This window comes from Clytia hemisphaerica, unplaced genomic scaffold, assembly GCF_902728285.1.
Source record: "Clytia hemisphaerica strain Z4C2 unplaced genomic scaffold, Clytia hemisphaerica genome assembly, whole genome shotgun sequence".
Lineage (NCBI taxonomy): Eukaryota > Metazoa > Cnidaria > Hydrozoa > Leptothecata > Clytiidae > Clytia > Clytia hemisphaerica.
The window spans coordinates 3,119,945-3,133,858 of NW_027104594.1; the positions used below are offsets into that span (position 1 = coordinate 3,119,945).

At 36.6% G+C, this 13,914-nt stretch overlaps 2 protein-coding genes across 2 annotated transcripts; both read left to right on the top strand.

Annotated features, from left to right (window-relative positions):
• Positions 1-245: 245 nt before the first annotated feature.
• On the top strand, positions 246-2,600 carry LOC136823846 (uncharacterized). Its single transcript, XM_067080007.1, has 2 exons — positions 246-650; positions 1,241-2,600. The coding sequence occupies exons 1-2, from the start codon at positions 254-256 to the stop codon at positions 2,344-2,346; spliced, it is 1,503 nt and encodes a 500-aa protein (XP_066936108.1). The 5' UTR covers positions 246-253; the 3' UTR covers positions 2,347-2,600.
• Positions 2,601-6,929: 4,329 nt separating this feature from the next.
• LOC136824013 (glutathionyl-hydroquinone reductase YqjG-like) lies at positions 6,930-13,699 on the top strand. Its single transcript, XM_067080172.1, has 6 exons — positions 6,930-7,094; positions 7,549-7,902; positions 8,399-8,501; positions 10,007-10,123; positions 10,957-11,094; positions 13,533-13,699. Exons 1-6 carry the CDS (start codon positions 6,982-6,984, stop codon positions 13,602-13,604), a joined length of 897 nt encoding a protein of 298 aa, XP_066936273.1. The 5' UTR covers positions 6,930-6,981; the 3' UTR covers positions 13,605-13,699.
• Positions 13,700-13,914: the final 215 nt, after the last annotated feature.

Here is a 13,914-nt window from a genome sequence, read left to right on the forward strand (position 1 = left end):
AGAGATTGGTTTCAGCTGGTGTTTGTAGCTTATGACGTATACGTTCGATTTGAAAAACATTCGATTGAATAAAAGTGTTGCATGCCCCCAATCGAATGTTTTCGAATTCGAACGTTTCACAAGGGTTCGTCTACACGTCAAGGCCGTTTTTGTAGGTACAAAACATTGATATCATGTGAACCAGGCCTTAGACTTGCATTCCAAAAGAATGAATGAAGACGTGATCACCTTTCTTTCAATGATCATTTATTGAATGACAAGCAAAGAGTCAACAATAAAAACGCAAATCTCCTATCACAACGTCAACATGAAAGATATTTTTCAGAAAGTATCACCCGCCACGGGAAAACCTTCAACTGATATGACTAATATCCACAAAGAAATCACTATTGATAATCGCATCTTTTTGAAAGGATTGAGATTGGACACTAAGGAAGAAGATTTGGAAAATATTTTCAAAACGTACGGAGCTATCGTTGAAACGAAAATTATTCGTGATAATTTTGATGGACGAAGCAAAGGTTTTGGATTTATCACTTTCGATAGTCAACAAGTTGCACAAGATATTTTACGTGATGTCCAATCTATTCAAACTGATGATATGGAAATCACGATCGCACCCGCTAAAATGAAACGCCTTCCACCTCAAGGTATAAATTTGTTTGTTACCTACTCTCGGGTACCTAATAGCCGGGGGGGCCCGAAAATTTTCCACCCAGGACATTCTTATTCCAACCCCCCGCTTATTGATTTTTGGGAAAATTTTTTTTGAAAGTTCCCTCTTTTGCCCTAATTCTGCTGTATCAGCCTCCTTTTCGAACATTTTCCACCCAGGACATTTTTATTCCAACCCCCCCGCTTATTAAATTTTGAGATTTTTTCCAACCCCCCTGCTTATTCCAAACCCCCCGGCTATTAGGTACCCGAGAGTATGCCCTATGGATTTCTTTACAACTGATTAACTTCCGTGAAAATGAATAAAAAAAACTTTTAAAAAATCAATGCGAATTTTTCAAACCTTTGTCTCGTTAAAATATCTCTTTTGTGAGAAGTGTTTATCTTCTATATTGTGCACTACTTAAAGTCTCATGATTAACATAGAGTTAATGCTAGGAAGAACTATCAACAGATTGTTATACATTCGTGGTGTTTAGAATTGTGATACGAATCATTTTCGAATTTGGAAGGTTTAAATTGTTAGATTTAAATAATCAAATAATTACCGATCTATTTTTTTCAGGCAAATCATTCCGCAACCGACATGTCCCATTCTCACATCAGCCGATGCACCCGCAACAAAACTTTATCCCCGTCAACACTCCAATGGCTCCGCAATACTACTCCATGCCTTGCGTTGTTTCACCAGACGGCTTGTTCACATGGTACCCCAACATCCCAACCTACCAGCAGAAAACATATCCCGAAATCATCTACCCAGACGCTAACATGGACCCTAACCTCGTTCCCATGTTATCACCTCCTGACTCACCGAATTCATCCAACATTTCGAACGAAAACAAAACCAACAACTCTGTTGAATCAAACTCCAATAATATCTACTCACCGACCAGCAAATACGACTCGAACAATTTCCAACCACTTCAACCTTTACCTCAAACACCTAATACGAACCAACAGTTGACTGAACTCACACCAACCATCATCAACAATCAAAACATGGTCGATAATCAACAAAACGAATTCAACAAATCAAACACTGGTTTACCACCAACAACTAATGCCGGTAATAGCGTCTTTCAAAATCTTCTACCATCTTCAACCGAGATTGTCCACCTCAACAATGGCTACCTTTATCCGCAAAATGCATTTTTACCTCAAAACACCAACTTCGTTAACGCTTATCCTCACCCTCAGCCATTAGCGCCGCTCAATTCCACCAACAACAAATTGAAACCGTCTCCAATTTTCTTCAACGGCGTACCACTTTATGATAACGCCCCAACTCCACCTTCAACGCCCACCACCCCTAATCCCCCAATGGAAATCAACGTCATTACTTCAGACATGAAGAATTTGGTCGTTCAACCAAGTTTCCAACGCATCCACATTCCAGCTCCCAACTCTACAGACCTGAAACCGGAAATCACAAACGCCACAAACGATAACACCGCCCCACCCTCTTTTCCATCGCCACCTGTCAAATCGCTGGGTAACAGCCTTCCAGCATATCCTACACCACCCACCAAAGTGGCACCGCCACCCCAACACGCCACAGAAGTGGTCAACAGCCAACAACAAAATGGTGATTCGATGCCTTTGAAAACACAAAATTTTGTTTTCATGTCTACTGCGCCTGGTAAAGTCAATCGCGTTGTCGTTCACTAATTTGAATGAATATTGATTTGGATTTAAACGGTACTGGAATCTGGATTTTATTTGATAACTTTTAAGATTTGATATGATTTGATGTGTTTTGATGCTTTGAACTTTAAATTTTCTCTATATTAGAGAGTCTTTATCCCTCAAATGAATGTAGACATTTTTATTGAATTTTTTTGGGTTCCTCTGTACAATCAACTTAATGTTTGTGCAGTGAGCTGTAATTTGTGTGTTATTTTTTGTATATAAGTTTACGTGCTGTGCTGTCTTTTTATTGAAAAAATACACATTTTTATGATGTGGTATTTATTTTTAGGAATATTTTATTTACCCAACCCCGATTTCTCGGGTACACACTTTTTTGTTTATAAGAACAATTTTTTTGAGAACACCAGCCTCAGAACAATAGTAAATTAAGAACAATCTGAGGCTCAACCGAAATTTACTGGTTCTTATAAAAAAATAAGCGTGTAGAAGCTCATTTTAGGAGTTTTATCATTTGTTTCGATTTTGGAAGTTGACCAAAACCTACTACTAAATTTCTTTCAAAATAAATTCTTCGAATTGATGAAAGCCCCTTCGAACAATTTTATGAAGCTCTAAGTTGAAAAAGAGGAAAAGGTTTGATTGCATTACGAGGAATCTTAGTTTTAGGTTTTGGGCTGTACTCTATTTATCTACGTAATTTATTAAATATATATATGTATATTTGCCAGTTTAATAAATAATATTTTGATTGAAAAATTTAGATTGCAATGAGAATAATTTGTAACCAAAAAAACGATTTATATTTTATGTATAAAAATGTAATATAGTACTTTATGAATTAGGGAAGTTTTTTTTGCTTTTATAGTCAAAAAATTATTATAGAGACTTAATTGAGAAGATATGTTCAAAGCTCAGCACAAGTATTCTGACCGATTTTAATTCATTGTTAGAGTATTATAATTGGACCAACAAAGGTCAACATTCAATTTATGTTATATGACGGATGTTAGTTGGACGTTGAAACAGCTTGTAGTACCCAACAAAATAGGACTTACTCTGGGGCTACAAAGCCTTAAAATGTTCTTAACTTGTTCTTAGCATCTGCTATCGAAGCCTTATGTTCTTTTATAGTTTGTTCTTGTTCTTATAAAAAATGTGTACTTTGGGGGTACAAACTTTAATTTCATGCTTAATACACTTTTTTTACAAGAACATCCAAAACTTTTTAATATTCGAATCTTTGGAAGTTTTTGAGTTTTAATCCTAAAAATACTATAAACAGGTTATTATTTTCATCATTTTGTGAGTATTTTCGTCCCTTTTTCTTAGAAATCGGATGTTTTTAAGAGTCCTCAAAATGTTCCCAAATTATTCTTACATAGCTATTCTTGTGAAAAAAAAGTGTACATCAAAATCTTTTCCCAATGAATCTCAAAAGTTTTCATTTCAGAACTATAAAACTGGTGCAAAGTTCCGTCTTTTCGGGGTGTTTCCGTGTAAAGGATTACGTCATGATAATGATTATGCATAAACTGGTCATAATTAATGCTAAAATATTTTAGAAACATTCAATAACTAACTACCACTGCCAAATCCTCTTCCAATTGAAATGTCAACAAAAAAAACATGTTTTTGTTGCCTACTGTTTTTTTGCAAGTCACTATGCAATTATCAACAAATATTGATGAGCTCTGTAAGAAAATTGTTTTAATATACAGTAAGTTGAGTTGGTTTAACGTATTAAATCGTCTATTAACTGTGTGTCATTAATTGCTAGACTGTTGTCAGAAAACTTTTTACTTTGTTACTTTATAGATATACTGTCAACTGAGAATTTTTTTCTTCTTTATTGTACTTGTCAAAGCTATCTTTCCTCTTCTAAAATATTTATTTGTGAGAGTGATTAGGTATTTCTCCATGCCCTAGTAGTCCGGGAGCCAAACCCCAAAAATGGCATTTTGCTTAACCCAAGATTCTACAGGATAAACTATACATTTTTGGAATTCTCAACTGTCCTAGTTTTGGAAATGGTCGGTCCCCAAAGCTAACTCCTGGTCAATTTTTCATACTGGGCCCGAGTTTAGGGGGTACTTTTTACCCTTTGTAAGGATTTGTTAAGGAAAATGCCATTCCAGGGATGATATAATTTGCTGTATCTAGTCAATCAGTTGACCAATTGCTTTGAAACTTTGCAAAAAGTTTCAAGGTAGGCTGATGATTATTTTCGGCAAAAAATTTTTGTGAAAAATTATTTTTATAGGTTTGCCTGGGGAAAAAAAGGGAACATTTGGGTATTTTAACTAAATTTTGACCCTTTTTAAGTCTGGGACCTACCCAAACAACTTTTAATGAGACACAAACTTGTTGTTATGATAGACTTTGATGCAATACATCAGAAAAATTTCAAACAGACAGTATTTAGTATTATTTCAGGGCTGCAGGGGGTAAAATTGCCCATTTTTATGGGTTTTTACCTTATTTGAGCAATTTTCACCACTAATCTTGGTTAAAACGTTATCAAAAATAGTTTTAACTTGATTTTTGTGTAATATATCCTGAAAGATTACAATGCTGACTTAAAACTAACAAAACCAGGGTGTAAATGGACAAACCAGGGGGTAAAAATGCCCATTTTAGGCAATTTTTATCGTTTTTGGACCTATTTCACCCATAAAGCGGTTTTATGGTGTACTAATTTTATTTCTGACCACTGAAACAAGGATGATTTTGTAGTAGGAGCAATAAGAAAGTTATTTGTGGTTTTCATTGTCTGTAATCAGGGTCACTGTGGGCAAATCAGGGGGTAAATACACCACTTCTTGGTAGTTGTTGCCTGAATTTGGATGTTTTTATTGTATGGTAGGCTCAAATTTATGAAATTTTGGGATGGAAACCAGTTATATACCCTTCAGTCATTTCTTAGTACTTTTGTTGACAACTACACAAAATAATAACGGATTTAAAACTTAAGTTATGCCCAAATGATAACATTTATTTGACGTAATTTTGTCAGTTTTTGCTTTGAGATTCCACTATATTGCTATTCAGAGCTTCCCAAAATGGTCCCAGCTACTTGTAGAATTATTATCTTGAGACCAGCTACTAATAAAAGGTCAGTAAAACGGCAAAAATGATCAGTCAAATTATGAGTATGTAGTACATTATGAGTATGCAGAGGACCGTTAGTTTTGTTTTCACACACAAAACGATTAGAAAATCTTTCATCAAAGCAGGCCTTAACAATGACACAGCACTTTTATATCTACCCAAGTTAACAATATTTTACAAATTATTAGGCTCCAAATAACTATTCTACTTAAAAACCAGTACAGGGACCATTTTTGGAAGCTCTGAATAGCAATATAGTGGAATTTCAAAGCAAAAACTGACAAAATTACGTCAAAAATGTTATAATTTGGCCATAACTTAAGTTAAATCCGGCATTATTTTGTGTAGGTTGTCAACAAAAGTACTAAGAAATGACTGAAGGGTATATAACTGGTTTCCATCCCAAAATTTCATAAATTTGAGCCTACCATACAATAAAAACATCCAAATTCAGGCAACAACTACCAAGAAGTGGTGTATTTACCCCCTGATTTGCCCACAGTGACCCTGATTACAGACAATGAAAACCACAAATAACTTTCCCATTGCTCCTACTACAAAATTATCCTTGTTTCAGTGGTCAGAAATAAAATTAGTACACCATAAAACCGCTTTATGGGTGAAATAGGTCCAAAAACGATAAAAATCGCCTAAAAAATGGGCATCTTAAAACCCCTAACCCTGGTTTGTCCATTTGCACCCTGGATTTGTTAGTTTTAAGTCAGCATTGTAATCTTTCAGGATATATTACACAAAAATCAAGTTAAAACTATTTTTGATAACGTTTAAAACCAAGATTAGTGGTGAAATTGCTCAAATAAGGTAAAAAAACCCATAAAAATTGGCAATTTTACCCCCTGCAGCCCTGAAATAATACTAAATACTGTCTATTTGAAATTTTTCTGATGTATTGCATCAAAGTCTATCATAACAACAAGTTTGTGTTTCATTAAAAGTTGTTTGGGTAGGTCCCAGACTTAAAAAGGGTCAAAATTTAGTTAAAATACCCAAATGTTCCCTTTTTTTTTTCCCCAGGCAAACCTATAAAAATAATTTTTCACAAAAATTTTTTGCCGAAAATAATCATCAGCCTACCTTGAAACTTTTTGCAAAGTTTCAAAGCAATTGGTCAACTGATTGACTAGATACAGCAAATTATATCATCCCTGGAATGGCATTTTCCTTAACAAATCCTTACAAAGGGTAAAAAGTACCCCCTAAACTCGGGCCCAGTATGGAAAATTGACCAGGAGTTAGCTTTGGGGACCGACCATTTCCAAAACTAGGATAGTTGAGGATTCCAAAAATGTATAGTTTATCCTGTAGAATCTTGGGTTAAGCAAAAGTGCTTATTTAAGGAGATATAGGATTTGGCTCCCGGACTATAGCGTTTGCTACTTGATCGTTGACGCTCTCCAATTGGATTTTCATTGAATAAGGGTGCGAATTCGAGAGCGTCAACTGTATTTCGGGTTCATTTTCTTCTCTTTGTCATAGAAATATAGACAAACAAGCTTAAAATAAACAGTACCATAATCAAACGAAATGGGTGCATCAGATATTCTTGGACAAGTCACAAAGGACGGTAGCAGCGGTTTCAAAGCGGAAAAAGATCGATATCATTTATACACGGCCCATGGGTGCCCTTTTGCTCACAGGTAAGGAATTCACATTTCTAAAATTACAACAACAATTTTATCGGTATATACACCAAACTCGAACCCAGTCCCTTAGTTCACTTGATCTTGATTGCTTTCACAGTCGTTTCGGTATCACACTAAAGAAATGATTTATTACTGCGGTATGCCTAAAGTGTGTCTAAACAGCCTCCTGTGTACAAACGCGATAAATAGTATAGACTTTAGTCTGGATCGCAAACCTCTACAAAACCCAAGGTATTATAAGGAGCACGAATCCGTTAGTGGATGCCAGCAGCCTATATAGACTTCTGATATTTCAAATTTGTCGCGATTTTTTGAGAAACAACAACAGGAAATTAAGCAAAAAAAGAACAGTTGAAGCTGGGTTCACTGGACTCTATCCACCAGGGTTCACCAATCATTCTGATGACTTTGGGAACGATTTGAAATTCAGTACCATTTTTTTCTTCAGGGCAGTGATTGGACGTAAGTTGAAAGGTTTGGAAGACGTCATCACCATGAGTTTTGTTGAAAGTGTCAAAAAAGATGCAACAAAAAGTTACCATTTTTCAACGGAATTACCCGATCCTATTAACGGAAAGGAGTTCCTTATGGATGTTTACTTGCACTCGCATCCCGAATACAGCGGAAGTGCCACTGTTCCGGTTCTTTTTGATAAACAAACACAAAAGATCGTTTCGAATAGTTCTGCAGACATTTTAAGAATGCTTGATCAAGAATTTAATGAACTCTCGAAGACGGGGGTGAATTTATATCCAGAAGATTTGAGAAAAGATATTGATGAGTTGAATGATTGGATCACTCAGTAAGTCTTTTTTAATACGTCTTTTTTTATAAGAACATCCAAATTTTTTGAAGTCTTCAAATGTTCTTAGCATGTTTTTATTTTCACCATTTTTTGAGCAATTTTGTCCATTTTCCTAAGAAATTGGGTGTTTTAGAGTCCCAAAAGCCTTAAAATGTTGTTAACTTCTTCTTAACATTTTGACCATCAAAGCCTTGTGTTCTTATAAAAATAACGTGTACAAGGTTTACTAGGTGGGTAAGTCACAATTCTAAAATCGACCCTCTGTGAGAGGCCAGGCCAATCTTATATTATGCTGATGTAAGCAAAAAATGTTTTTCTTTTCCTCCTTCTGACCAATCTTGCTCCACATCCGTGATCAATCCAATGTGAAAAAGTTAAAAGTGACGAGTAAGCAAACGATATCACTCTTATTTAAAAACAAAACCTTTAAGTTTCGTTTCAAGGTCGTGTATTTAATCATGTTCTCTTATTTTCTATTTTGTTCTTTCCGCAGAGGCATAGTGACGGCAGTATACCGTGTAGGGAGAGGTTATTTGGGAAAGAATCAAGAAATGTATGATACAGAAGTTGCAGCCTTGTTTCAAAACATTGATAAGGTATGTCTTTATAGTTATAAAATACTATACTGAACATCTTCTGCAACCAGGTTGCACTGTGTTGGATTCACCACAAATGACCATCACGAGACATAGAATTAGCTAATGTAGGTTCTCAGTTACGGAAGATGTCTGTACACGGACCCAGTATCTACAGCTAATTTCAAAATTCATTGCCGTAGAGGGTCTGTTGTCATTGTCTTTTCTCATACGAGATTTTTCAAACCAACCGCTTCGATGGAGTGTTGGTGAGAGGGGGACGGTTAGAGAAGTGTTTCTATTTATAAATCATACTTCATTGCAGAGGGCTCCGTACGGGAATTTTTTCATCAAACTGACAATGCGAACAGAGTGTACTACGAAGCGATACACGTGAGATACACTCTGGTACATAGTATTACAGAAGTGGTTAGTTGATGGATTGATATTGAACATAAGTAGACTTCTGGTTATTGGAGCTCCTGTATACAGTAAAACCTCTAATTAACGGACACTCTAAAAGGCGGACACCTCTGATTAGCGGACAATTTCATTTTCCCCGGCCGTTTCCTAGTCAAATCCTCATAAAAAAGTTTCTAAAAGGCGGACACTCAATTAGCGGACCCTCTGATTAGCGGACAATTTTTTTCGCACGAAATGGCGAAAACCCCTATATTAGCTCTCCAATTAGCGGAAATTGAATATCAAACGGGTCACAGGCGTCCAAACTTGAAAAAAAATTTTTAGATATTTTTATTTCAAGCACTTACTTATTAGTCTTACTATTCAAATTATTTCTACAAATTTCCAGTTTTCCCTTGACCCGTTCAACGAATTTTAGGTGGGCCAAAGAAATCATAAATCACTGGTACTTCAAGTCCGTACCCACCACCTCGATTTAACCTATTGCCAGTCACTCGAGCTCTTCTATGGCCTAGTGTCTGCAAATAAGTACTTTAGACCCCAATTTTGTATTTTCGACATCCTGGGATGGCCTAATTTCAAAGTTGGAGCTCCGAGATCAAAAGTTTCTAAAAGGCGGACACTAACCCCTTTCCCCGATGGTGTCCGCTAATTCGAGGTTCCACTGTATGATATTCGAACTAAGGTAACGATAATATCCGGGGAGATTCTGATTACTCCGCGCTGGACACGCATTCACTCACAAAAGGTCATGTAAGAGAATATGATCAGGTTTGTGCACAGCTTTGATCTTCCAAAGATTTGGGATGAATGTTGTTGAGATTGGATAATTTAAAATAATCGCACCAAACATGATTATTAGAAGCAATTCGCTTTCACTTTCATTTTAAAGCCAAAATCAACTCGATTTTGATTGTTTTAGCTGAATAATTAGGCCCGGTCGTAAAGCAGAGCGTGGTGTGCGCAGGCGCAGAATAGATGATCTGTTATGAAATTAGCCTAAGGGCTATGAATAAATGCTCGAAAATTATGATTAGTTTTTGGAGACATTTTTAGGCATTGTTCTGTCATCAGATAATTAGTCATCCATCCATTCTTTATAGGTTGAAGAAATATTGCAGAGTAAGCGTTATTTGGCAGGTTCACAAATCACGGAAGCAGACGTTCGTTTGATGGTCGTTTTATTACGTTTTGATACAATCTATTATTCCCTATACAAGGTACACATTTTTTTCATAAGCAATTACAATTTTCGGGTCAGGACTGGGGTTGTTAAGCATTATAGCTCATTTTCTAACAAATTTGCTTTGACCATTCCTGATATTATATCATTTTTATGCTTATTTGGACAAGGGCTATCGTCTGCCATGGTTAGAATATCTAAAAAGCTTTCACTTTACAAGAGAGCGAAAGAAAATTGGCTAATTTGAGCTCTCGTGTCTTGGCAACCTGGTTGCTTGTTCAAAAGAATGTAAAGAAAAGTCAGCAAAGATACCCTACAACTACGTTCCCCGATGGGAAATTCCACTATGAAAGGCGCGAAATGACTTTAGAATAATCGTTATCTTTTTTGAGTTATTTGTGAATTCATAAATTTTGCAATAAGAAAAGATTCATTTGTCCAAAATATTGGGCTCTTCCAGAAAATGTTCGTACATTGGGGGGTGGGGTGGAGGATAAAGTGTCCGGAGGTAGCGAAAAATCTACAAAATTTGCCTTGTCCGGGAGGTAAACTTGCTCTGTTTGGGGTTCATTTTGCTCTGTTTGAAGGTAATTTTGATTGTTCATGGGGTCAACTAATGCTTGTCCGTGGGGTTAGACCTACTGGGGTCAAAAGTCACAATATCCGGGGAGTAAATTTCCAAAAACTGTCATATGCTCCACCCCCCCCCCATATTCAATTTTTTTCTGGAATAACCACACTTTTAGCCGATCACTTTCATCGTGGAGGTAACTTAACTTAAAAATAGTTTTCCTGGTGAAATATTTTATTTATAATATCAATTGACAACCTGCAGTTAAGTTTAAAATGGCTTTTGTTTTGATTTTTCAGTGCTCCAAGCGAACTTTGGTCTCCTACAAAAACTTATGGGGTTACGTTCGGGACATTTATCAAACGTTTGATCTTGCACCTATTGTCAATCTTGTTGAAACGAAGATTATGTATTTCAAAGCCCCTGCGTACTCAACGGTAAGATAATGGTATATCAGTCGTTTGCGGTCTTTCTCGATGTCTTTTTTACATATCGTAAAAACCTTAGACCCTAAAAAAAGAAGAACGTCATTTATAATATGTGTTATACAGTAATATAGGTCAGTAATATAGGTACACCCTTGTCTCACAGCCCCGGGGAACTTTTTTCCTACAGCGGGGATAAAAATTTTGATTGAAATCTCAATGGTGATAAAATTTCATTTATTTCAAGGTTAAATAATCCAGTGGGGATGGTTTTGGAGTGCAATTTCTAAATAAATGAATTTCGAATGGGGATGAAATCAAAGTAAATTTCTCAGTGGGGCTGAAATTCTAGGATATTTTTCCCACTGGGGACGAAATTTTCCGGTGGGGCTGGGGCCCCAGCGGGTCTGTGAGACAGGGGTGTATAGGTGTTATATGATACTGCGGTTTTGGTGGAATACAGTGTTTTGTCCTTCTAAGGTTGCTTTTATTTGGGATTTGCCTGGCCCTCAATTTTTTACACTCTTTTATCGAAGAATAAGCTCATAAATTCCCAAAAAAGAGAACAACCCAAGAACAACACTGAGCCTAGAATGACAACGCTTTTAACGAATTAAGGGAATTTTGCCCCACGAATAAGAACAGGGTAAAAAGAATTGGGGTGGAGGATATATAGGATAATTTGTCCGGGGGTAGTGCAAAATTTGCCTTGTTTTTGGGGCAATTTTGAATGTCCGGGGGGGTCATGTCATGTTTTTTTTTTTTTTTTTTTTTTCATCTATAGTATAGTCCCACGAACAAATAGTACAAATCTAAAGGTTCCTATCCTCCCGCAAAAGGACCACCAGATCATACCGCCAGGAGGAAGGAACCCCAAATGAGCTTACAAAATGAGCAATAATGACTAAGAAATGAAAATATAAAAAGAAAATATATACAAAAAGAAAAAAACAACAAAAACTAACTACAGAAAATAATTGATAACAAAAATAAAAATAAACAGAAAGAGCTAGGAGAGCACTTGGAGCATAAGACTAGAATAACGGTCCCCCAAAACGTCCAGTATCGCAGATGAATTTTATCGTTATGCTCAATATATCATGATTTTGGACAACGCTAAATTCGGGGTCACCATAAAGAAGTATTCTACACAATGTTCTGGGATTAAATGGAAACAAAGTTATGTCAAGTTGAAGAAGGCTGTCAAACATAACAAGTCTGTCGTTAGAGTAATCAGAGCAATGCACCAAAAAATGCTGTGTTGTTTCGACTGAATTTTGTCGACAGTTGCAAAAAGGGTCGACTGTGTCAGCAAAATTGTGCCTGAACTTATGCTCACGAAGATGACTGAAACCAACCCTTAATCGGTTAAGGAGAACCCGCCCTTGTTGTCACTAGCTTTGAAAACTGAGTTAGCACTGGGTCTGAGGAATTGGGAGATGCTTGCTTAAAGGACTTAATAGTTGGAAGATTCCGTATATGATCTCCGAGGTTATTCCATTCATTTATGCAAAAAGGAAAGAAAGAGGCACGATAGCGCTCGGTTCTACACAAAGGTGCCTCGAGTGGTGGTTTTATCCTTCGCCCTGCATTGCGCTCTTCCTCTCCTCTCTGGGAGGAAGAATATTCGTAAGATAAGCAGGAGCAAAGCCATTGATTATTTATAAAAAATACGAGTCTTCTAGTTAACCGCCTGTTTGCCAGGCTTTCAAATCCTAGCTCAAGGTAGATTTTTTCTCTGGATGTTCCTCTGAAGCATCCGGTTATTGCAAGACAAGCATCATATTGAACAGACTCGAGTTTTTCAGAGAATGAGGAATTACCAGGACGATCATATACGATATCTCCATAATCTAAGTGTGGTCTAACATAGGTTTTGTATATAGTGACAAGAGAATCCCTGGGTAGAAACTTGCGAAGTCTGCGAATAAGACCAATACCTTGATTAGCCTTTTTTATTTTTTCATCAAGGTGACGGTCAAAGGCCAGCTTTTGATCGAGTATGAGACCAAGATGTTTTTGATGATCCTGAACTGCAATGGCTGCATTATTGAATGTAATTTCTGGGGGGTCAGGTGGATTTAGCCTCCTGGTAAAGTACACTTCAACTGCCTGTTTAGAAGGATCAGGGTTGAAGGACATTTTCCATTGATGAGCCCACTCACTTATCTTCTGCATGTCACTGTTCAACTCTTGAGAACAGCGAATATGATCTAGGATGAGTGAAAACAGGGACGAGTCATCAGCAAAAATTTTGATTATGGAAAGGATTGCCTCAGGGAGGTCGTTAATGTAAATCAAAAAAAAGATGTCATGTCATGTTATTTTCCCCCCCCCCCCCCCATATTCAATTTTTTTCTGGAGAAGCAGTGTACAGTGTGGTATAATGACTGGAGTGGTTAGTACGTCTTAAGTCTGCAATCTATTCTTGATTTTTTTGTTCTTTATAGCTGGACACTGTTGTTCCTGTGGGTCCGGAACTGAATTTCAACGAACCACATGGAAGGGAGATGATCAAATAAGATTAAGTCTTAGAAAAACCTTATAGGGATTGTACATAGTGAATTTTACAAGTAAATTTATTATTGTGACAGTAAACATTCCATGTCGAAGGAAATATTTTTTACACATGGTTATTTTTTATGGCTTTTCTCGGTTTCACGACTTTTCAGTCGGCTCATCGGCAATATTTGTTCCAAAACGGTCAGAATTTCTATAAAGTCAATTTCAGCATGGCTCAAAGTTTGTGGCTTTACACTCAATGGTATTTATTCCTTGATAGCTATACTTACCATTGGCTAAAGAGTTTATCAAGTTTCTCGAAAAGATTTC